General features: G+C 37.4%; 1 protein-coding gene across 1 annotated transcript in view; it reads left to right on the top strand.

Moving 5' to 3' along the window:
* myo10l1 (myosin X, like 1) overlaps positions 1 to 24,401 on the top strand; it is a 77,200-nt gene that overhangs the window by 39,858 nt on the left and 12,941 nt on the right. Inside the window, exons 4-33 of the mRNA XM_067459160.1 lie at positions 4,555 to 4,742; positions 6,768 to 6,902; positions 6,990 to 7,114; positions 8,025 to 8,038; positions 8,258 to 8,342; positions 8,459 to 8,565; positions 8,659 to 8,788; positions 9,485 to 9,603; positions 11,909 to 12,055; positions 12,137 to 12,237; positions 13,743 to 13,809; positions 13,950 to 14,042; positions 14,132 to 14,200; positions 14,325 to 14,407; positions 14,497 to 14,605; positions 14,840 to 14,920; positions 15,033 to 15,157; positions 15,241 to 15,370; positions 15,732 to 15,838; positions 16,430 to 16,712; positions 17,737 to 18,528; positions 19,568 to 19,691; positions 19,875 to 20,118; positions 20,304 to 20,399; positions 20,496 to 20,589; positions 20,671 to 20,726; positions 21,652 to 21,794; positions 22,235 to 22,429; positions 23,430 to 23,587; positions 23,699 to 23,822. Coding sequence (XP_067315261.1) covers positions 4,555 to 4,742; positions 6,768 to 6,902; positions 6,990 to 7,114; positions 8,025 to 8,038; positions 8,258 to 8,342; positions 8,459 to 8,565; positions 8,659 to 8,788; positions 9,485 to 9,603; positions 11,909 to 12,055; positions 12,137 to 12,237; positions 13,743 to 13,809; positions 13,950 to 14,042; positions 14,132 to 14,200; positions 14,325 to 14,407; positions 14,497 to 14,605; positions 14,840 to 14,920; positions 15,033 to 15,157; positions 15,241 to 15,370; positions 15,732 to 15,838; positions 16,430 to 16,712; positions 17,737 to 18,528; positions 19,568 to 19,691; positions 19,875 to 20,118; positions 20,304 to 20,399; positions 20,496 to 20,589; positions 20,671 to 20,726; positions 21,652 to 21,794; positions 22,235 to 22,429; positions 23,430 to 23,587; positions 23,699 to 23,822 — 4,324 coding nt within the window. The remainder of the gene's footprint in view (positions 1 to 4,554; positions 4,743 to 6,767; positions 6,903 to 6,989; positions 7,115 to 8,024; positions 8,039 to 8,257; positions 8,343 to 8,458; positions 8,566 to 8,658; positions 8,789 to 9,484; positions 9,604 to 11,908; positions 12,056 to 12,136; positions 12,238 to 13,742; positions 13,810 to 13,949; positions 14,043 to 14,131; positions 14,201 to 14,324; positions 14,408 to 14,496; positions 14,606 to 14,839; positions 14,921 to 15,032; positions 15,158 to 15,240; positions 15,371 to 15,731; positions 15,839 to 16,429; positions 16,713 to 17,736; positions 18,529 to 19,567; positions 19,692 to 19,874; positions 20,119 to 20,303; positions 20,400 to 20,495; positions 20,590 to 20,670; positions 20,727 to 21,651; positions 21,795 to 22,234; positions 22,430 to 23,429; positions 23,588 to 23,698; positions 23,823 to 24,401) is intronic.

The raw sequence follows: 24,401 nt of genomic DNA, 5'->3' as shown, positions 1-24,401 counted from the left end.
TCCAGAAGCCATCTATTAGCAATCAAACAATCTTAAATTTTTAAAGTGAATAGTGTACTGAATGGTGTACTGAAGCCCAAAGTATAATTTGTCTGTGTGTTCTGTGACAGTTCACTCACTGGGAGTGGGATGTCATTTTTGTCATCAGGAGGGTCCACATACAGTGCTTGTTCAAGTGAACTGAGCGCTTAAAAACAAAGTCCACTAGATAGCGTTCACGTGATGAACACGTCTTTCTGTGCTCATGGCCAAATGAGTTTTGAAAGGCTTACATGCTCAGCTGGATGTGAGAAGGAGCAAAATGTGGTAAATGAAGTATACCCAGTTAAAATGATGTATACCCAGGCCTTAAAGGATTAGTTCACCCAAAAATGAAATTGATGTCATTAATGACTCACCCTAATGTCTTTCCGTTCATCTTCAGAGCACAGTTTTAGATATTTTATATTTTAGTCCCATAGTTCCAACTGATGTCACATAAGGACTACTTTGATGATGTTTTTATTCCCTTTCTAGACATGGACAGTATAGTGTGCATAGACTGCATATGCTCTGGGACTAAAATATAAAATATCTTAAACTGTGTTCTGAAGATGAATGGAGGTCTTACGGGTGTGTGTGTGCGTGCGTGCGTGTGTGTGTTAGTTGAGTATGTGTCTGGTCCTGGTAAACCCTAAAAGGAAGGGGCATTTTTTGAATTATATTTTATAAATCATACTAAAATATTTTTTTTTACATTTGAAAAAATGATATGTCATATTTTTCATTTTTATCGAAATGATTTGGTAATCAGAGGTGAGGTAGGACACCACAGTTTTTACAGTTTAAAAAAAAAGGGTGTGGCCAAAAAGTTTGAGAATAGTTGCACTATAGGGTCTTACTGATGATGTTGTCAAAGAGAAGGGTCATGTGATTGGGTGGTTAGGACTGAAACCTCATTTGTCTAGACAGAGCCATACATCCCAGACTGCTGGTTTAGAGTTGTAGCCTGGAGGAGCTGTTATGACTCACTGTCTGAATTATGATCCAAACATTCAAGCTTGACCTTGTGCAAAATTCATAGAAAAAGAGTCAGTAAATTCCTCTTTGTAAGGACTGACTGGGACAGAGTCAAGTATAATGAAAGTTTTAAGCGTGATTTACAAAGTTTTTATCCATCAAATTCTTTTCAATCTTCCATCCTGCGGTTTTAACAAACCCAGAACAAGTGATAAAGTGATGTAACTTATCCAAACACAGAGCTTCAAAAAATATAATTTAAATAAATTATATGTTTATATTATGTAGTGTTATGTTATATAATTATATAATTCAGTGTTCATAGTCCATAGTCATAGTTCAGTAGTCCACCCAAAATTGAAAATGATGTCATCATATACGCACCCTCATTCTGTAATGACTTTATTTCTTCTGTGGAACACAAAGGAAGATATTGGTAACCAAACAGTGTCGGTTCTCATTGACTTCTATTGTATGGACAAAAAATAATGAAAGTTAATGCGAACCAAATCTTCATACAGGTTTGGAATGGCATGATGTTGAGTAAATTGATGACAGAATTTTTATTTTAGGTGGACTATCCCTTTAAGAGACAATTTTGTTTTGTCTCTTAATGTCTTTTTGATGCCTATAGCCTGAAATGCTCAGATCAATTCTGACTTTTTTTCTTGCAAATGTTAGGTTACATCTGCAATTATGACTTATTTCGATCATACAATAGCATACAAAATAAAATATACATATATTTTTTTTCACACATTACAAAACGTACAGTTATGGCTCTAATTCTTATTAGATGAGCCATCTGCAATCGCAAATATCCACACATCAGTTGAATTCTATATAAATAGTTCTACATTACTTTGCAACTATAATCAGCCTCAAAACATCCATACGTATCAGCCTCAGTTATAAAGGTAATTACTCTTTAGTTTATTACAGAGGGACAAAAACATCTGACAGTCATCTATACCCATAACACATACTATCCAAACTATCCCATTTCATACTATACTCCAATAACCTGCTCTAACAAGTCAGATAATAGCTGTATTGTTGTTTATCTCAGTACATTTGTGCTGGTAATAAAATGCCAAGCCTTATGAGACACGGCATGATGAATTGCTCTAGTTCTCATATGCAGTAGAGGAAATTATGTATGGATGTTTTTGTTATGATTAGAAAAGGTCAGTGTAATGAGTTTTATTAGTAGAGCTTAAATAACATATCTCTATCAGTGTCTAAACATGGTGTATAAATGTACCTGTTACCTGAAAATGAAAATAAAACTGGCATGCAAGGGTTTATTTGTCAGATGTATTGTTGATCCTTCTTTAGACTATATACATGTGTCATGCTGCGCTCAATGAAGGGGATGTGAAGGTGCTCTCTTATCCCATCTTGGTAAATGGATTAATTTAACATTCCCAGGATGCATGCGTTAGGGTTGATGACCGATAACGGTTATCTGATTTATCTTAGACACAGAGACACAGCTGAATTATAATGACTCCCCTCTTGGGGACAAAATAATTTTGGAAAGGCCAATGTTGACACACTTTTTAGACCCATTATGATTTTTGTACAATATCAGCATTTCTCTCAATTTGTGTGTTTTGCTCCTTCTTGTTTTGCTTAATTGAGATTTTAAGACCTAATGAATAATTACAGTAGATCAGGAGTTCTCAACTCTTGCCCTCGAGGTCCACTTTCTTGTAGAGTTAAGCTCCAACCTAATCACATACACCTGTTCAAGCTAATCTAGGATTGCTCAAAATTCACTCTGAACAATAAACTCTGCAGGAAAGTGGACCTCACGAGCCAGAGTTAGTGTTGCCAATTTAGTGACTTTTCAGTCCCCTTTACTGACATTTTTTTTTTTCAAAAAAAGCGAAATTTTTGGGCTGTTACATGTAGTCAAGTCTCTATATTATATTCTTTTCTGTTGTCTGACAGATATGTAAATGAGAACAGCTTTATTTGACATTCAGCTATATTGTATTAAAATACAGTATGTGAGCTGAGAAAACAGATGTACAGTGCCAACAGTTGGTGCATTACGTCATTTAGCTACTTTTTTTGAGCAGGCTTTAACTACCTTCCATTGAAAAGAAGAGACAAAACTGGCCATAATTGACACAACTGTAGTAGATGATAGGCATGCATGAAATCAGTGAAATCATAAGATTTTTTGTATTTCTGCTCCCCTTTGTTTAGCATCCATAAGGCCGTCATACACAACTCAAGTGTTTTTTGCTAGTTTCAGCCTGACGCAGTTATCATTTTCATGTCCAGCTCTACCTTGATTAAATAGAAAATGCACTCGCGCTTATCTGTTCTGGTCTAAAAACAAGGTGTGTTCAGGTGTATTGTTGGCACGTTCCTGTTTTAAGGCAATGGAAAACGACTGCGCCACTGACCTACAAAAACCTGGTCTAAAGTCAATAGAGCAGTATTTTTTGTGTTAGTAATATGCACCTATAGGCGGGTGCACACTCTGCTTATTACACACACAGGGACGCGCAGCAGAATACAAACATTTTTAAATATTAAAAGTAAAAGGATTCCTCTCTGGAGAAGCGTTCAGTCTTTCCGTTCGCAAATCCCGCCATGTAAAAAGCAAATCCGACTACGGTGCAAGCACAACTGGCTTTTAAAGGGAATGGGAGATGAGAATCTGATTAGTTTATTGCACGTTACACCCAAAACACACCCATGACTCAATAAGAAACTAGTTATAACCCTTTTGTACCATGTGCCTGGCGCACAGATAGTTTTTTTCTCGTTGTTAAACATGCAAAAGGGGATTCGGACACGCCCTAAGTGCACCTGTACCATCCCCTTTAGATCGTTAAAATAGGTCCCATAGTGTTGTATTTGGCGCCTCTCTAGGCATCCAGGAAAGTCTCAATTTAATATCATCACTGTACCGTTGTTAAAGGCCTACTGAAATCCAAATTGAAGTTTTTTAGCTTTTAGTATGTCAATGTTAGCCTTAAAGTCATGAATAAGCTGGTGTGTTCCAAAACAATTACAAAATTTGCATTTAGGAGATATAAGCATTCAAAACTTAGGTCATTACGTCAACACATTGAATAATGCGGCGTGTTTCAAGGCACTTCAGTGGGCCTTTAAGATAAGCAAGTCATATTACTGCTGGTGGCCAGTGAGCATGAGTGGTTTTGTTAGCCTCAGTATATGAAAATTGCATATGAAAAACACACCTGCACATTAAGAGATTATAAGACCAGCATGTACTGTATTCAATATTAAAAAGAGATAGATTTATGTTAGTGTGCATAGATAAGGACATCATCCACAATCCTCTCATGCCCTACTGCCCCCATACACAATCAGCTTCTTATGTGAAATATGACCTGATCACATACTGATTGTTAAAGTTCCCATTAAACTTCTATTTATTTGTGGATAAAAACTAAAAATGCACTGATCATAAATGTGTACATTTGTCTCAATATGCAGGTTTTTATTGTTTTACTATTTGCTGGCTTTCAATAGTCTTTAACTTGCTGCTTCTCTTTCTCTGTGTCTCAGACTAACATAGGTTCTATCTTGGCGGCTGTGAATCCTTATAAGCAGATCGGAGGGCTGTACGATCTCTCTGCAGTGGAATTGTACAGTCAGCATCATTTGGGGGAGCTTCCGCCACATATCTTTGCCGTCTGCAATGAGTGTTACCGCTGCTTATGGAAGAGGCATGATAGCCAATGTGTGCTGATCAGGTAATATAAGCACTTTAAAAAAAAATCATTTATTTATTTTGCAAATCTGCAGAACAAACATGAAAATAAATATGTCAAATGTGCTCAATGTCTAGAATGAATGACTTTACGAAGCATTCTTTGTCTGCCTTTTTTTAAACCATTTGTTAAATGCAGTGATACAGTAAAACCATGAAGAATCAAATCAGCTTCAGTGTGCACGTGTGAAGGTTCGTTCACACCAAGAATGGTAACTATAATGATAACTAAAATCATAAAGTTTTAAATCTTTCTAATCAGCTTGAGCTGAGAAAAATCTATGGGGTTTTAAGCAGATTTCTTCTGCATAGTGACTCATTCAAACATATCCAATGCAATAGAAGTAAATATGAATATAATGCTGTAATTGTTCCTTTTTTTACGATTAGGTAATTGTGGCAGATGTAACCATAATATTCTTCTTAACTCTTCTTATACTCTTCATAACTTTTTTTTCAGATTGATTGTTCAGACCCATTCAATATTATTATCATATATATATAATTATCAGACCCCTACTAACAACATTTTACTGTATTTTCTATACTTTCTGTATAACTTCCATGCATTATCTTTTAAAAAACAAACAGAAATATAGCATCTAGTATAAAAAAATAGACCCTGAATACATAAATATATATATATCATCTGTTCGCCCTCACATCTTGTTACGACCTCTGGCTCAAGGGGAACCAAAAAACAAACAAAAAACGAGGAGCACATGTAGACCAAATTTTAGACTCAAAAGAAAAAGCTTTATTAAAGGGGTACTTCAGCGCTGGGAAGATGAATCTGTATTTAACCTGGATCATCAATGCAGTAGAAATGTGAAATTATTTTTGAATTTGGTGTCTTCTAGACTGAGAAAAGACAGAGAATGTATTTTTGTCCCATGGGGATGAAAGACTACAATTCCCAGAATGCTTCGCTGCCCTGTGCCATTCCCAACGCCACCAACTTGATTACAGTGACTGAGTTAGAGAAGACATTACAATTAAAAACTGAACGTGTGTGTTCAATATAATGAGTGAGTCACCGCGCGAGTCTCACAGCACTGAGCACTAACTGCACGAGTGATGAGAGCTGAGGTAATCGCGACTACACTCGCGGCATACATTCAAAACGCGAGTTCAGTCTGGCGCGTTTCAGTTCATGCCTTTGCAAGCTTAACTTTCATAGAAATGAATTTGAGAAGTTAAAAGACTTACATTGCTCACCATAGCTCCGTTTAAATGAGTGCCTGCCAGCTGAGCTCTCCCTGCAAGCTGAGTGTTATCTCCCCATCCCCCATGCGCAGATTCAAAACATGCGGAAATGGCTCCCTCTGCTGGCTGTAGTCTTTAGCCTCTGGGCAAACATTCCTCCTATGATGCAAAAATCGTCAATTTGCATCATAGGAGGAATTTTTCCAGAAATAAAATGCATAAATCTCTTGTCTCAGGGAGATATGAGGGGGGAAAGCACATTAATTTGAATATACTCCAGGGTTTCTACTGATACAAAGCCATATGCTAATCGCTGAAGTAACCCTTTAATCACAAAAATTCAATTCTCTCCAATAATAGAACAAAACAATTAAAATAAATAATGTTTAGAGGAGCGTCTGGTATACGCAATGTACTACAAATTGAAGTAATTTGTGGGTGAAGCATCCAATCACAAAATTCCTGGAACAAAATTGCAGGGGGGTTTCACATTCCATCACTTCTAACTGTGCAAATTCAATGATGTTTTGTTCCACTTTTAGCTTGTTTTAAAGCATATAGGTAATGTGAGGAAGGTCTGGAATACCTTTGGCCTGACTGGAAACTGATGGGGATCCATATTAGATATTATCTCAGTGTACTAATCTCAATTGTGTTAAACCTAAAGGCTGAGTTTCAGCAGTTGTGGTTTAGACTTTTGCCACAAACTGCTATCAGGTTTCATAGCATTGCAAATTCAATCAGGGTAAGGCAAATGTCAGTGAAGGTCATAAATGAATGTGTGTATGCATGTGTTTAACAGTGGTGAAAGTGGAGCTGGGAAAACAGAAAGCACCAAACTACTGCTGCAGTTCCTGTCTGTCATGAGCCAAAACTCTGCCGGGACACCGCCTACAGAGAAGAGCACGCGCGTGGAGCAAGCCATCGTACAGAGCAGGTAAAACAGAGCTTAACACACACAGCCTAAGCACTTTTTATATGCACACAAACAGGCACAACCTTTATACTTTTCTTTCTTGTGCAGCCCCATCATGGAAGCATTTGGAAATGCCAAAACAGTTTACAACAACAACTCTAGTCGTTTTGGGAAATTCATTCAGCTTCATTTCTCTCAAAGCGGGAACATCCAGGGAGGATGTATCGTCGACTGTATCCTTCTCATTGTACACATGCATTTAAACATAGTTTTTGTATATAGAGACATCTTAACCTTTATAGATGGTACCGTACCCTTGTGAAAAGAAGTGAGCTTAATTTTATTGAATGTACACTTGTTAAAAAAACTCTACTTGCAGATAATATAATATTGTTGAAATAAAAGGTCATTTACATATAGTTAAAGAGAGTTAACAGTAAATTCAGTATTATATTTAAAGTTAACATTTTAAATGTATTACTTCATCATTACAAATGTGTAATTACAAATATATTTAAATACTTATATTTCAATAAAAATTTAAGTATATCACTGCTTGTCAGTACATAGCAATAAACTTTAATCATATTTCAACAACAACAATACTAAGGAAATTACATATAAAGATGTACATTAATCCTATCTAAGTGACATATGAACTGACTAATCTGAAATGTGAACTGAATGTAATGTTTTCTTACACTTAAATTTTTTTCCTTCAGTTTTGTAGTTTAATTTATATTAACCATAAATTAAACTATAAAACTGAAGGAAAAAAAATTAAGTGTAAGAAAACATTACATTCAGTTCACATTTCAGTTCACAAAAGTATTCTTTTAAAGTAAATTAGTATACTGAAGTGCATTCCTTTTTCCTGTTCACACATTAGGTAAAACAAATCCCAGGTACCATAGTTATCCATTTATAGTTACTGAAATATACAGAATGTTGCACTTCAATCATTTTAATTTTTTCCAGGTGTAGTTTAGTTGTTATAAATTACTTTTCTCTCTACATTTTTGTTATAGAAGTGACTAATAGTAACTGGCATTTGTTCCCCACATACTTAACCATGTTTACAGTACAGTTTACTCCAATCTGCTTTTTTTTGGATCTGTATTTCCTTAATTTTTGCTGCTTCAGATTTGCTTGAAAAGGTAACCTTGCTCTCTGCTGTGTGACTCACCCCTAACTACCAGAAATCAATCTTCTATGATCAACTGTTCACAGTATAAAACCAACCATTGTTAAGGCTAATACAATTTGGCTCTGGATATCTTGTCAAAAGCAGAATCACTCCCCCATTTTGCAAAGAAACTGTCTGCCAAAGTGAGATTCTCGCCCACTCATCATCTGTGATCTGATCTGTGTTCCAGAATCGAGTGGTAAGGCAGAATCCAGGGGAGAGAAACTACCACATCTTTTATGCTTTACTGGCTGGGGCCAGCAAAAGCCAAAAGGGTGAACAAATACACAACATTTACACTTAACGCAGAGGATGCTAGCATAATAATATCAACTAAAATATGCACGCATGTTGACAGAATAAATGAGTACATATGTCCCTCTGTTTATAGAGACATATTTTCTGGAAGACTCCCCTGAATTATTTCACTACCTGAGTCAGTCAGGATGTGTGAAGGACCGCAGTCTCGATGACAAGCAGCATTTTGACGACGTCATGGTATTAAAAAACAAATAGATTTTTGTTAATCTGATAGTAAACAAAAAACTAAGAACAGCATGATTTATTTTTTCTTTCTCTTTATATCTTCAGGAGGCTCTTAAGGTCATGGAGTTCACAGAGGAAGAGATCAGAGATATGTTTAAACTGCTGTCTGGAGTTCTACAACTTGGCAATGTGGAGTTCATGACAGCAGGGGGCGCGCAGATCACCACCAAACAGGGTGAGAGGTGTCATTCATCTCTTACTGATAAACATACCATGATCCAGGGCCATAACCACCATATACATTGAGAGGGACAAGTCCCTCCCAATAAATACATTTTTTTTAAAATTGGTCCCCCTCATTGTTCAAGACATGGTTATGGCCTTGCCATGTTCTGTCAGAATACTCTGTTCTGATTGGCTGAAATGGGTGCATTCTGATTGTTTGTCAGTTTAATCACTGTTCTATATTAATGCAGTGTTTTCATTGAAGAACGCATATATCAATCGTACACAGAGTTTGGAGAGCGCTCTGCACACACAGAAACATTCAGAAGCATAGAAACTTCTTGTCAATACTGCCCCATGCCTTAAACTCACAGATTTATTGATAGTAGAGGTGCTGCACAGATGCAGATAATTCACAAACACATCACTCCATAATTTTTTTAAATACATTTGATAATTTAATGAAATAAATGTCATCTTGTCACACTACATTGTCTTTGTGTCTGATTTAAAGCGTGCAGAATGCTAAATCTAACAAGTTGTAGCTGACCAAAAATAACCGTCATCCCTCCGATTCACATTGGGTGGTTCTTTGCCTCCATGTAGTGTAGTAAAACCATGTAATGCACAACTATCCATGGATTATCCCTTACATAGAAGTCACTAATATGTGTTTGTTAGTAATTCTCTTCTCTACTTCCTGTAGTTATCACTAATGTGAGTGAGCTCCTGGGCTTGGACAGTTTTCAGCTGTCTGAGGTCCTGACCCAGCGTTCCATGATCCTCAGAGGAGAAGAGATCTGCTCTCCACTCACAGTGGAACAGGTACAATCTCTATATATGTGTATATATACACTCACCTAAAGGATTATTGGGAACACCATACTGTATACTGTGTTTGACCCCCTTTCGGCTTCAGAACTGCCTTAATTCTATGTGGCATTGATTCAACAAGGTGCTGAAAGCATTCTGTAGAAATGTTGGCCCATATTGATAGGATAGCATCTTACAGTTGATGGAGATTTGTGGGGTGGAAATCCAGGGGACGAAGCTCCCGTTCCACCACATCCCAAAGATGCTCTATTGGGTTGAGATCTGGTGACTATGGGGGCCATTTTAGTACAGTGAAAAGATTGTCATGTTCAAGAAAACAATTTAAGAATGATTCGAGCTTTGTGACATGGTGCATTATCCTTCTGGAAGTAGCCATCAGAGGATGAGTACATGGTTGTCATAAAGGGATGGACATGGTCAGAAACAATGCTCAGGTAGTTTGTGGCATTTAAATGATGCCCAATTGTCACTAAGGGGCCTAAAGTGTGCCAAGAAAATATCCCCCACACCATTACACCACCACCAGCCTGCACAGTGGTAACAAGGCATGATGGATCCATGTTCTCATTCTGTTTACGCCAAATTCTGTCATTGTTACACACATTGTACGCCATTGTTACATTCAGTTTGGAGTTCAGGAGATTGTCTTGACCAGGACCACACCCCTAAATGCATTGAAGCAACTGCCATGTGATTGGTTGATTAGATAATTGCATTAATGAGAAATTGAACAGGTGTTTAGGTGAGTGTGTATATATATATATATATATATATATATATATATATATATATATATATATATATATATATATATAATACTAATCAGGCATCCTGATGCTTCCTAATATTGTGTTGGTCCCCCTTTTGCTGTCAAAACAGCCCTGACCAATCGAGGCACAGACTACACTAGACCCTTGAAGGTGTGCTGTGGTATCTTGCACCAAGATGTTAGCAGCAGATCCTGTAAGTAGCGAGGTTTGGCCTCAATGGATTGGACTAACTGGACTTCAGCACATCCCACAGATGCTCGATTGGATTGAGATCTGGGGAATTTGAAGGCCAAGTCAACACCTCAAACTTGTTGTGCTCCTCAAACCATTCCTGAACCATTTTTGGTTTGTGGCAGAGCGCATTATCCTGCTGAAAGCACAAGGAAATATACAGTTTCCATGATAGTTTGTACATGGTCTGCAACAATGTTTGAGTAGGTGGTATGTGTCAAAGTAACTTTCACATGAATGGCAGGAGCCAAGGTTTCCCAGCAGAACATTACCCAAATCCTCACACTGCCTCCGCCAGCTTCACTTCTTCCCATAGTGCATCCTGATGCTATGTGTAGCCAGGTAAGCAATGCACATGCACCCAGCCATCCACGTGATGTAAAAGAAAACGTGATTCATCAGACCAGGCCACTTTCATTGATCCGTGGTTCAGTTCTGATGCTCACGTACTGTTGGCCCTTTAGGCCTTGTACAGGGGTCAGCATGTGCACCCTGACTTATCTGCGGCTATGCAGCTGCAGCCCCATACACAACAAACTGCCATAAACTGTGTATTCGGACACCTTTTTATCAAAACCAGCATTCAGTTCTTGAAAAATTTGAGCTACAGTAGCTTGTCTGTTTGATCAGACCACACGGCCCATGCTTCACTCCCCACGTGTATCAATGAACCTTGGCTGCCCATGACCCTTTCTCCGGTTAACCACTGTTCCTTCCTTTGACCACTTTTGATAGATACTGACCACTGCAGACTGGGAACACCCCAAGAGAGCTGCAGTTTTGGAGATGCTGGCCATTAAAAATTTGGTCCTTGTCAAACTCACTCAAATCCTTAATCTTGCCGATTTTTCCTGCTTCTAACACATCAACTTTGAGGACAAAATGTTCAATTGCTCTGTCTAATATATCCCACCCACTAACAGGTGCCGTGATGAAGAGATAATCAGTGTTATTCACTTCACCTGTCAGTGGTCATTATGTTATGCCTGATTGGTGTGTGTGTGTGTGTGTGTATATATATATATATATATAGAGAGAGAGAGAGAGAGAGAGAGAGAGAGAGAGAGAGAGAGAGAGAGAGAGAGAGAGAATATGTTTGAAGCCTGATATGTGGCAAAAGGTCGCAAAGTTCAAGGGGGCCGAATACTTTCGCAAGGCACTGTATATATGTATATATATATATATACTTTCTCGTAATTGCATTCTTTTATAAGAAAAAAAAAACTTGAATAGTTTGACAGTTATTCTCTTCGGTCTCCACTTGAAAATCTTCTTTTCTGATTTTTGATTGACAGGCGATAGATTCCCGGGATTCAGTTGCCATGGCACTTTATTCTCAGTGTTTCTCGTGGATCATCATGCGAATTAATCAGAAGATAAAGGGCAAAGATAATTTCAAGTCTATTGGAATCCTGGACATCTTTGGTTTTGAGAATTTTGAGGTGATCACATGTTCATTCACACAGATACATACACACATAATATTTTTACTACGATCTAACTAGTATTTTTGTGTTCTGAAGGTGAACCGTTTTGAGCAGTTCAACATTAATTATGCTAATGAAAAACTACAAGAATATTTCAACAAACATATTTTCTCTCTGGAGCAACTGGAATACAACAGGTAAAGACTGACAACCGTGAGTGCATGAAATGTAAGTTTGGTCAAGTCAAGTCACCTTTATTTATGTAGTGCTTTATACAATACAGATGGTTTTAAAGTAGCTTTACAGTGATAAGCAGGGTGAAAAAACGATTCAGTGATGCAAACAAAATTCAACTGCTGTAAATCAGCTCTAAAAGACAATAGTAAACAATCATTCAATTAAAATCAGTTCAGTGTTGATTCATTTCTGTTTAATAACTGTGTAAGGTACATCAATTATGAATTGAGTTCAATTTACTGTAGCTATAAAGCAGCTCTGCAGAAAACAGTGATGTCATGATTCCGCTAAGTTGAGTTCTCATCCAATAGTGTCAGTGCAGTCAAGTCAGTAATATTGCTGTTATGTGTCCCTAACTAAACAACCAGAGGCGACATTGGCAAGGAACCAAAACTCTATCAGGTGACAGAAGTGTAGAAAAACCTTGGGAGAAACCAGGCTCCGTCAGTGGCCAACAAAAAAACATGGTGTGGTTATAATTCAGAAATAAGTCAGAAATTAGATAGTGAATCAGTAGCATTCAAAATATTTCATCCAGTTCCTTTTGCTTGAAGATCGGATTAATCATGCCAGTATGGAGACGAAGCTGGTCATAGGTCTGTGCAGAGGACTTGTCTGGTTCTTGTAGTCGTTGCTGAGGATGGACAATCCGTTCTAGTAGACAGTCTTTGCTGACATTCAGGGCTGCAATGAGGTTGTGTCTGGGTGCAGATCTACCATCTGATCCAGATACAACCTGGATTCGTCTTGACCCGGGAGCTTGGCTTGGCCACTATGGCTGGGGACGTATATCACCATCAAAATGTTGTATATGGGGTTCTGAACTGGAGTGGGCTCATGGGCTGGAGCCGACACTGGACTCTGGCCGGGCTGGAACGAATGAGTGTGTGGCCCAGACTCACAATGACAGAGCCATTATGGTCAGTGCTGCACTCTCTAGGCTTAGCTCTGGAATTTCTCTGACTGGAACGGACTTGGTAATATCTCACTGGAACGGGATTTCTTTCACGGGAATGGGATTTCTTTCACTGTAAGGGACTCAGGATCTTCCCTCACTGGAAAGGACTTGGGAATTTCACCCACTGGAACAGGCTTAGTGCTGGAAAAGTGCTGGAAAAGAGAGATAGTCAAAATTTTCTGTTGCAACATTGAGTAGGAGGAGTTGAAATTGATCAGGAAGATTTATAAAGCAATCTTTAGTGGTAGATGTGATTTAGCTTTACCATAATTTGTAACAGGGTGTTGATTTTGCAAACTTGGCTAAATAGAGTGAACACAAGACTAGATAATGATTGAGATATCATCGCTTTGCTGTAAAATGTCAATGCCATCAACATTGATTTGGTGTATTCTTACATGTGTATTGTATATCTTAAGCATCAGATCACCTAAAAAGTTATTACAAATGCAATTTTAGCATTTTAAAAGATTTTGTATACTATAACTAATGAATTATGTCATATAGGGAAGGGATTCACTGGGAAGCCATTGATTGGATGGACAATGCAGAATGTCTGGATCTGATTGAGAAGGTAAACCAAACATGGTTTGGTGTTGGGAACAATTGGGTTTAATTAAGTAATGACTAATTATACATTAATCAATCAAAAAAATGTATTATTACAATAGTAGAAGTTCTAATTTGTATCTATTTGATGTTGTGTTTGCACAGAAACTGGGGATGTTAGCTCTGGTTAATGAGGAGAGCCGATTTCCCAAAGGCACTGACTTCACCTTGTTGGAGAAACTGCATGGCAGACACTCTGTGAGTTATATTCTCATCATACAAGGACATAATACAATTCAACCAATCATAACATGAATAAACTCACAAATGAGGTTGTTTTTCCACAGACTAATCCCTACTATGTAAAGCCCAGACTGGCAGACCATCAGTTTGGAATAAAGCACTATGCTGGAGAGGTAAATAAAGCACTATGCTGTCTGTCTGTACATCTGTCTGTTAATCTGTCTGTCAGTCAGTCAAGTCTGGTTGTCTTCCTTTTTTACCTTTTTTACCTTTATGTTTTTGTCTTCATTTTTATAGGTCTTATATGATGTGAGGGGGATATTAGAGAAGAACAGAGACACATTTAGAGATGATATACTGAACATGCTGAAGGATAGTAGGTGAGTCACAAAAATTCACAAACTCACAGGTGCTGAGGCAGTTTTGTTCTTGTGTAGTTTAATCTGTGAGTGATTATGTATGTGTGCAGATTGGATTTCATTTATGACCTGTTTGAGCAAGTGAGCAGCAGAAACAATGAGGAGACCTTGAAGATGGGCACGGCCAGAAAAAAGCCCACTGTCAGCTCTCAGTTCAGAGTGAGATATAGCTTTTATATAAAGACTTTTACATCTTACATCTTAATCATAGACCACAAATGTAACATTCTAAAATGCTGCATCTTTCAAAGCATTCAGATTTTTTCTGTTTAAAAAATCAGGGGCAAATTCTCTAGTCAGTTAATCATGTGTCTTGTTCAAATATTGCCTGCAGTCCCTTCCAACTTTTCAGTGATTTAAAACATTTGATTGGTTGTCTCTTCTGTCCGTCAGGACTCTCTTCATTCTCTAATGGCCACTCTCAGTGTATCTAACCCCTTCTTCGTGCGTTGCATCAAACCCAACATGGACAAGGTTAGAGCAGTCACATCCACCAATAAGGCAATTTAAAAGATAAATTGTGACATGTTATTCCACAAACATTATGCCTTTTTTAAATGTTTTTTTGTTTCTATTTCTTCTATAGACCCCAAACAAGTTTGACCCAGATGTTGTTCTGAATCAGTTGCGGTACTCTGGCATGTTGGAGACAGTGAAGATTCGCAGAGCTGGATTCCCTGTCAGGCGCACCTTTAAAGATTTCTTCACCAGGTAAGTATTCAAACAAATACACATGCATGAGTTTTTGTTGGTTTGTGTTTTCAGGGAGATGTTTATGATTTTGTGTACAACAGATATAAAATCATTCTCAAGGAGAAGGAAAAGGCATCTGCTGCTTCCAATGTAGATGAGAAAAAGAAGAGCACAGATTTGCTGATACTCCATGACAGGACCAAGAAGGAGTGGCAGTTTGGAAAGACCAAGGTAAGTGACTTTTGGCGTCTTCTTCTATAACTGTGCTTATTTACATCTCTTTTCATATAATGGAAAGGGTAACATTTTATTTTACAGTGTCCTTGTTACATATGTTACATGTATTTACCATAGTATTAACATAATTATGCATAATCATGCAACTAAACCTCAACCAAACACTAATCTTACTCTAACCCCTATAGTAAGTACATGTAGTTAAGTAATATTACTCAGATTTTAAATATATAATTACACCTTAAAATAAAGTGTAACCTTGGAAAGATATCCACCTGTGAGGTATCAATGGTTGGCACATTTTCACTTGTGTTATGTTTGATGGCACTAACCTGTGATAACCTTTGCTCTCTAGGTGTTCCTAAAGGAATCTTTGGAACAGAAGCTGGAGAAGCAGAGAGATGAAGTGCGAAGCAAAGCCGGACTGATCATACGAGCCTATCTTTTGAGATATATAGCAAGGTGTGTGTATTTCTTGAGGTTTTGCGCAGATAACCTTAGATTGCGTTTGGTATAATTTCCAAAACATTTCAATAAACAACATTTGTTTAATATCTGTTTGGATTTAATATCTGTTTAAGCCTGGTATTAAGATGTGCTTTGGTTAATTGGATCACAAGTGGATGACTCTACAGGTGTAAATGGGGTCTAAAAAGTTGAGCTTATCCACTTTCTAATCCCAGTGGTAGTTCAAAATGCATTCGACCGATTGCTATCATAGTGTAGATGCTTATGTGGTCAAATGTGTTCGAACAGACACAAAAGACAGCCTTCTCTCCCTCGTCTACTTGTGAATGACCAAAACACTGTAAACAGGGCCCTTAACAGGGCTTTGGGTGTCTAGAAAAGCGCTATATAAATGTAATGAATTATTATTATTATTAGTAGTAGTGTTATTAACATGACAAGCATCAAGTAGAGTCTTAGTGATGTCTAGTGTCTTAGAATGCTGTCATCTACCAGACATATAAACACAGTTACTTATTCTAATGGAGCTCACTGTAAATTTTACATTACATTAATAATAACATTTTACATACATTTACATTACAGAAAGAATTTTAAGAAGGCTATGGACAGCATTGTGATTATCCAGAAGAACTACCGCGCTCATCTCTATCGACGGCGGTTTCAACGGAAACGCACAGCTGCGTTAGTTCTCCAGAAACACAGGCGAGGGCAAGTGGCAAGAGGAGTCTGCCGCAAACTACGAGAGAAGATGAGAAAGCGAGAGGAGGAGGAAAAGAAAGAGAAAAAAGAGGAGGATACAAAAACAGAAGGAGACAATGAAAAGAAAAATGAAGAGGAAAAGAAAGGAGAAGCAGGGGCAGCAGAGGTAAGTGACTTTCATGTTCCTTTTAAAAGCTTAGAGAACATGCATAATAGCGGCATATGCATTTTATGGCAAAAATCTTATATTGCTTCAAACTTTGAAACTTTACATTACTTTAATATGCTATATACCGTTTTATATACATGTTAAGCTGAACTTTAAAATGTTGATTGCTTATAATTTTGTCATCATTTTCCTTTTTTACTGTGGATGCCCATTTACGGCACATAAGAAAATAAAATTAAGGTCACACTTTAGATTAGGGTCCAATTCTCACTATTAACTAACTATTAACTATGACTTTTGCCTCAATAAACTCCTAATTACTGCCTACTAATAGTTAGTGAGATAGTTGTTCAGGTTAGGTATCGGGTAGGATTAAGGGATGTTGAACATGGTCATGCAGAATAAGGCATTAATATGTGCTTTATACATACTAATAAACAGCCAATATCCTAGTAATATGCATGCTAATAAGCAACTTGTTTATAGTGAGAATTCGACTCTAAACTATAGTGTTACCTAAATTAATTAATATATAGTTATAATTATGAAATATGAATGAAAACCTTGATTTAATCTCATAACTTTGACTTTTGATCTCATAATTTTAACTGATTCCCCATTAGAATAAAATGCTTTGATAAATCATAATGAGTCAAAATAATGGCATACTAAGTTATATTTATGACATAAAAAGTCAAGATTTTTGTAATTGACTTTTTATCTCACAGATTTGACTTTTTATGGGGTTTTTTCTAATGGGCTTCCATAATATTTAACTGCTTTTTTGAGAGACAAATTTTATATTGTCCAACATTTATCTTTATCTTTATCTTAAGGAAAATGTAAAACATACGTGTTCATGTAGATACATGGTCAACCTGTCAATAGATTTTTTTCAAGCCTTTTGACATTTGAGTCTAAAAATCTAAAAATCAGTGAGTTGCAGACACGTGGTATCAATGAGTTTGTAATTTCTCTAACCAGTGTTTCTGTATCTTCCCTCTCTCCTGCCTTCCTTTAGTCTCCACACTCTACTGAGGAGACCCGTCAGATGGAGGAAATTCTGCGTTTGGAGCGAGAGATTGAGCGCCTGCAGAAGAAAAGAGAAGACGGTGTGTCTATGCTACGTGAGAGCTCGAGACAAGAACTCCGATTGCGGCGTGATGCTGAGATCCTGCGAGAGAAAAAGAAGGCTTCCCGTGTCGCCACTGAATTCCTTGAACTACTCAACACCGGAGGTCCAGAAGTCATCCCTGGTGATCCTAAACAACCTGCCCCCAGGCCGGCAGCCGCCACCGAGGAGGAGGTAGACGAAGGCTTCCACGCAGAGGAGGAATGCATACCCCTTCCCGAGTTCCCTCCTCCAGCAGAAGGTCCAGTAGATCAGGAGATCTTAGCCACTCTGCCACCTCCTCCTCCCGCTTTCGCTGAGGGCACGGTGGCTCCATCTGCACCTAATGTTCCACCTGGGGCTCCTCCCCCACCTCCTCCCCCTCCTCTTCCTCCACCTCCCCCTCTCCATGGTGAAACCAAAAAGGAAGATGGAAAGCATGAAGAGGCTAAAACGGTTAAAGAGGAGAATGGGGAAAAAGAGGGAGAAGACGTAGACCGCACCAGCAAGCTGACCGCAGCGGAGTCTCTACCGGACACAGAGGAACCCATATACAGCGTGCCCGGGGATGGCGAGTCAGACTATGACCAAGATGATCTAGAGGACGGACATAGCAGCATTGCAGCAACAGACGCAGAACATGCACGCAAGTCCACCTGCACCAACGCAAGCCAGGAGTCCTACAACCGCAGCTCAGATTCAGTGAGTTTCATAGAGAGATAATACAAGCGTGTTCTAAGGTTTTACCAAGAGGTAAAACTCTTACAATTATTAAGATTTAGTAATATTAACATTTTATTACAATGATAAAAACACCAAAAACAACGATGTACAACATATTTTTTGAGTTTATTTATTTTTATTACAGCAGAACTACAAAAGGTAAAAATCAGGAGTCAAAAAGGCTGAGAACCACTGTCCTAAAGAAGAATCATACCTTGATAATGGTAGCCCGATTAAAGGAACTGTTCACAATTCTATTCCTTGAGGTTAGCTAGTGTTGGGTTAACATATATTTGAATACTATATATAATAATATATTTCGCACACTGGAACAAATTCTGATATACATGTTTTCTCTTGTTCTGGGGTTCACAATAAATGCCAGATTTGTTCACAGAAATGCCAGAACCATTCTGCCTCTAGGGACAGCCAAGCAGTAAAAACAAGACAGTATCACATCTTGTATAAATTTGGTAGTTATATAGATTTTTTAGCCAAAGACTGTTTACATATCAAGACAAAGTAACTAGTATTGCTATGAATGTGGAAAAAAATGCAACATGCAAAAATTGCAGCTCTATTAATCCAAGTCCTGCCTTCTGAATAAAACTTCACCAGTTGGTTATCGTGTCACTGTAGCTGCTGTTAGAAGCTCCAGATCCCATAGAAACCTAGTTACACATGCCTTAGACCTGCACATATAATGCACTATCCGGGAATATATGCTTTTTTAAATGCAATTTGAGTGAGGGAAACCGCTTTTATGAGAGGTCATATCAGATATGTAATTATATAATGCTAATATACTATTTAAATGTAAATTTGGCCAGCAGTTTTGAAAATTTCTGTAGTTTCCCTTTCGAATAGATAGGAATTCGAAATGTCCGAAATAGCTTTAAAATAGAAACTTAAATTTGTCTTCCTCATCCTTCTTCTGGATCAAAATACTGTCAGATTAATAAATAATGAGTGCAAAAATAAAACACACACACAATCAATCTGTCTGTCTCTCTTTCAGTATGCTGACAGCGATGATGAGCATGATGGGTACGTGGACACAGATGAGGAGGTATCCAACGGTAAAGTCAACATCTTGAATGGGAACGGACCTCCATACTTCCATAGTTACCTTTACATGAAGGGTAAGAAATCAAATGATTCAGTCTTTTTATAATGCAATGACCCTCAACTTTTTTGACTCCAAGGCCCCCCATTGTCAAATACATTATAATAATAACATCTCTTAAAAAAAAAAAAAAACAGCTTGGGCAATGTTGTTCTTGACTTGAAAGTATAAATCTTTTTCTCTTCTGTCTCATCCACAGCTGGGTTGATGATCCCGTGGCGCAGGCGTTGGTGCGTTTTGAAGGATGAAACCTTCATGTGGTTCCGCTCTAAACAGGAGTCATTAAAGTCAGGCTGGCTGTACAAGAAAGGAGGCGGACTTTCCACTCTCTCTCGCAGGAACTGGAAGATGCGCTGGTTCGTTCTGCGTGACTCCAAGCTCATGTACTTTGAGAATGACAGCGAGGAGAAGTTGAAAGGGACAATTGACATCCGTTCAGCCAAGTAAGTTTGAGAGAAATAGAAAATGGTATTTCGGTATCAGGTGTCTGTCTGATAGAAAGATTCTTTTTGTGATAGTTGATTGTGATCATCTTGCCATTTAGTTTTAATCAAACGAGTATAGTACAGTTTATTCAGAAACGCTAGATCATCCTGAAGTTTAATCAAGATTTATATCCTGTTTTTAGGGAGATTGTGGATAATCATGAGAAAGAGAATGCTCTGAATATTGTGACAGATGAGAGAACATACCAGGTGTTTGCAGAGTCACCAGAGGATGCCAGGTACAGTATGCTGACAATTTTATACCCGTGTGTTTTTCATAATTGGACCAGATTGCTCTCCCTCACTCCGCACTCTTTCTTTCTTTTGCTCTCTAGTGGTTGGTTTACCGTGTTGAGTCGGGTCCACATTGCCACACCAGAGCAGCTACTGGAGATGTCACATGAGCAGGCCAACCCAAAGAACGCTGTGGTCAGTTTTCTTACACTTCATGCACTTTCACATTAAACCTCCTTTCTCTTTTGACAACTGGTTTTCCTATCTTTCTCTCAGGGCACATTGGATGTTGGATTGATCGATTCAGTTTGTGCTTCTGACAATCCTGACAGGTGAGTGTTGTCTTTGTTACAGAATGCTAGAAGATTGCTTACACCAGTTAAAGTCGAAGTTTGTTATTTTTTCAATTTTAAAATACTTCTTCTTATCCAAGCATAAGCTACAGAACCTTTCACATTTCTGGCGTTCTCAGAAGCAGAAGCCAATGTAGTTGGGTAAACTTCTATAGTGGGGAATGGAAACTTTACCAAAAAATTGTTTTGGATCCCTATTTGCTCCAATAGCCAAAGGCAAATTTCACAATAGTGTTTCTATGACTTTCCAAAAGAGAAATTGTGTAGTCCCTCCCTCAGTTGTTGTATTGGAAACAATAATGCAGTTATCTAGTTTATTTGTAATGTAATGCCACGTTAATCCAACACAAAATATACTTTTATAAATGTGCATTAAAATTGTTTTTATAAAATAAAAATAAAAAATAAAAATGTTAATAATTGTGGAAACGTGTCATCACAGTAATGCATCACTTGTCATTACTATGAAAATGGTCTATTACGAGTAAGCAATTTGTTGATTGACTTTATTAAAGAGCTCTTCGACATTATTAAATAATAATATTTTAATGATTATGTTATGCTAGTGGTGCAGAAATTAGAAACTTTTGCATTTTTACAGCTAAATATCTGAAGAGATACAGCATCCAAAGTTATCGTATTCTTTTGGTGCTGTCGCCTTTGGCTTTTGGCTTACTCAGTTGGGAACACTTAAATTTCAACTATATTACCGATCTGCCTGCATTGACATTATGATAATTGAAATTAGCTGGATAACATCACTGTTTTCTCCAGAGCGGCTGTATAGCCGAATCAAATTCTGTTGCATTATTTTCCTGTTAACACTGTGAAGCTGCTTTGAAACAATTGCCATTGTAAAAAGTGCTATATAAAAATGTGACTAACACAACTTCCTTTGGAATAGGCCCAATTCATTTGTGATCATCACAGCCAATCGTGTGATCCACTGTAACTCAGACCTGCCGGAGGAAATGCATCACTGGATTAGTCTCCTGCAGAAACCGAAAGGAGACTCCAAGAGTGACGGACAGGAGTTCCTGGTCAGAGGTGTGTTATTCATCTGTAACCTGAATTTAGCTACCAATCTAAGTGTACATTTTATATGATGTTGATTGGTGAATTTCATACAAGTACAGCATGTTCCTGGATCAACAATCAACCAATCAGATTTGGGGACAATTTTACAGTTTATGTCAAGTTTAGGCTTATTAGGTGCTTCTACATTAATGTTTCTCACATATCGTTCCCTTCTGATTTTAGGGATAATTTATGGGTACGGTTAGGTCTAGGTGTAAGGATGAGGTTAGTACAACATTTCTGGACACAAATGTTGTTCCAGGATCAACAAAATATGTTGATCCAGGATCATGTCTTACTTGGCAAAATCCTGGTGACCTTTTTATTTTCTGTAACTTGTCACTATTTCTTTAAACTTTATATGTATGTGTGTGTGTGTGTGTGCGTGTGCATGTTTTTTCATGACACAGGATGGCTCCACAAGGAGATGAAGGCTGGGGCCAAAAGTTCTGCTCTCAAACTGAAAAAGCGCTGGTTTGTCTTGACTAACAACTCGCTGGACTACTTCAAGTCTTCTGAACGTAACGCGTCTAAGATGGGCACTCTTGTTCTGAACAGCCTGTGCTCTGTGGTTCAGCCTGAGGAGAAAAAGTTTAAAGAGACAGGTGAGTATGACTAGTTTAAGCCTGTTAAATGTATAATATGGAATCATAGCAATCATTGTGAGTTTCAATCACTCACAATGTGAGTAAATCTTAGAGCAAAGTATTTCACACACTTTATTTACCATAGAAGAAGAAAAAGAATTGTTTGGAATTGTAAGAATGCATTTGCATTATTGTTAGCATCAATTAGAGACTGTACTTTTAAAGCTAAAAGTCTGTAAACCAACAAAATCCTCCAGTATTTACTACTGTAAGATTTTTTTTTATGTTTTTGAAATAGTATTTAATATTACGGCTGCATATATTTGCTAAAAATACAGTAAAAACAGTAATATTGTGAAATAGCACTTCGATTTAAAATAACCACCGTTTAGTTGTCTTTAACTTTTAATATTTTTTAAAATATGATTTATTCCTGTGATTCAAAGCTGAATTTTCAGCAGTCAATACACCAGTCTTCAGTGTCTCATGATCCTTCAGAATCAGAAATCATTCGAATGTGCTGATTTGCTGCTCAATTTTTTTTAAAATCATTATTATCAATGTTGAAAACTGCTTAATGTTTTGTGTTAAAAAAAAAAGTGTGATACTTTTTTGGTGGTCATTTGATGAGTAGCAAGTTCAAAAGAACAGCATTTATTTCAAGTATTAAAAAAATCTTTACTGACACTTTTACACTTATGAATACAATTAATTTCTTTCAAAATAAAAATAAAAACAATCTTATTTACTCCAAAACATTTGAATCGCACTGTATATAAATAAATATATGTATATCTAAAAAAAGGTGTGTGTATATATATATATATATATATATATATATATATATATAGATATATATTAATTAATCCTAAATTGATTTCAAATACAATTATAAAAAAATGCTGGTTATATGCCATCATTTGCATATTGAGTATATATGGCCATTTTGTGAATTTTTTGAAATTATGAATATATTTTTATTTCTGTCAACATATGCGGATGTCTGTTTACACTGTAGGTTATTGGAACATCATAGTTCATGGACGTAAACATTCTTACCGGCTATACACCAAAATGCTGAATGAGGCCATGCGTTGGGTGTCTGCCATTCAGGGCGTCATTGACAACAAGGTGCCCATTGAAACGCCCACCCAGCAACTTATTAGAGACATCAAGGTAATCGGTTTAAATCGGTAGTCTGGCCTTTGCACTCAAGGTCAGAATGAGTAAAACTGTTGTTAATAAAAATGGTATATACATCTCTTGCCTTTTCTGACATTTGTATAGGAGAACAGTGTTAACTCTGAGGCTGTGGAACAAATGTATCGAAGGAACCCCATTCTGAGATATACTCAGCATCCCTTGCATTCACCTCTTCTGCCACTGCCCTACGGAGAGGTCAGCGAAAACTGTGAGTATCTTCCATCAGCTGAACACTGAACAGAAACAGGAAAGTTTACTAGCATACACAATTTCTAAATAATTGTCAGGAAGCTAAAAAAGGTTTTATCTGAGGTAGGTATCTGATCCTACCGTAATGCTGTAACCCAGGGATCTTTGGTTATCAGATTAATGCAATTGCCTATGTAAACTTTTTATAGGTATAAAAATGTTTACAACACTGAATGTATGCTGTGTCAAAATATCGGTCAAAAATAGTGGAATATTCAAATTCCCTCTTTGCCAGTAGGTGGCGCTTGTGGAACAGCAGAATTATAGCAGATACATAAACAAAGCAGCGATGCGCTTATAAACACTACATCAGTGTTTCCAACAATTTTCTTTGCCACAGCACAGTTTTGGTAATTCATGATACAAAAGTTGAAGCGCTATGCACACTTTCTTTATCTAGACGGCAATTAGCAGACTAAGAATATTCTCCGCTCTTCAAATACAAAAAAGTTAGCCTTAATGGACATAGTGTTTTTTGAGTAAAACGCTGTACTTACTTACTCAAATAGCAGTTCTTTTTTAACCTTGCATGCAAATA

The sequence above is a fragment of the Pseudorasbora parva genome, chromosome 12, assembly GCF_024679245.1.
Source record: "Pseudorasbora parva isolate DD20220531a chromosome 12, ASM2467924v1, whole genome shotgun sequence".
NCBI classification, from domain to species: Eukaryota; Metazoa; Chordata; class Actinopteri; order Cypriniformes; family Gobionidae; genus Pseudorasbora; species Pseudorasbora parva.
The sequence above is the reverse complement of the archived record's forward strand: the minus strand, read 5'-3'. Positions and strand labels throughout refer to the sequence as shown.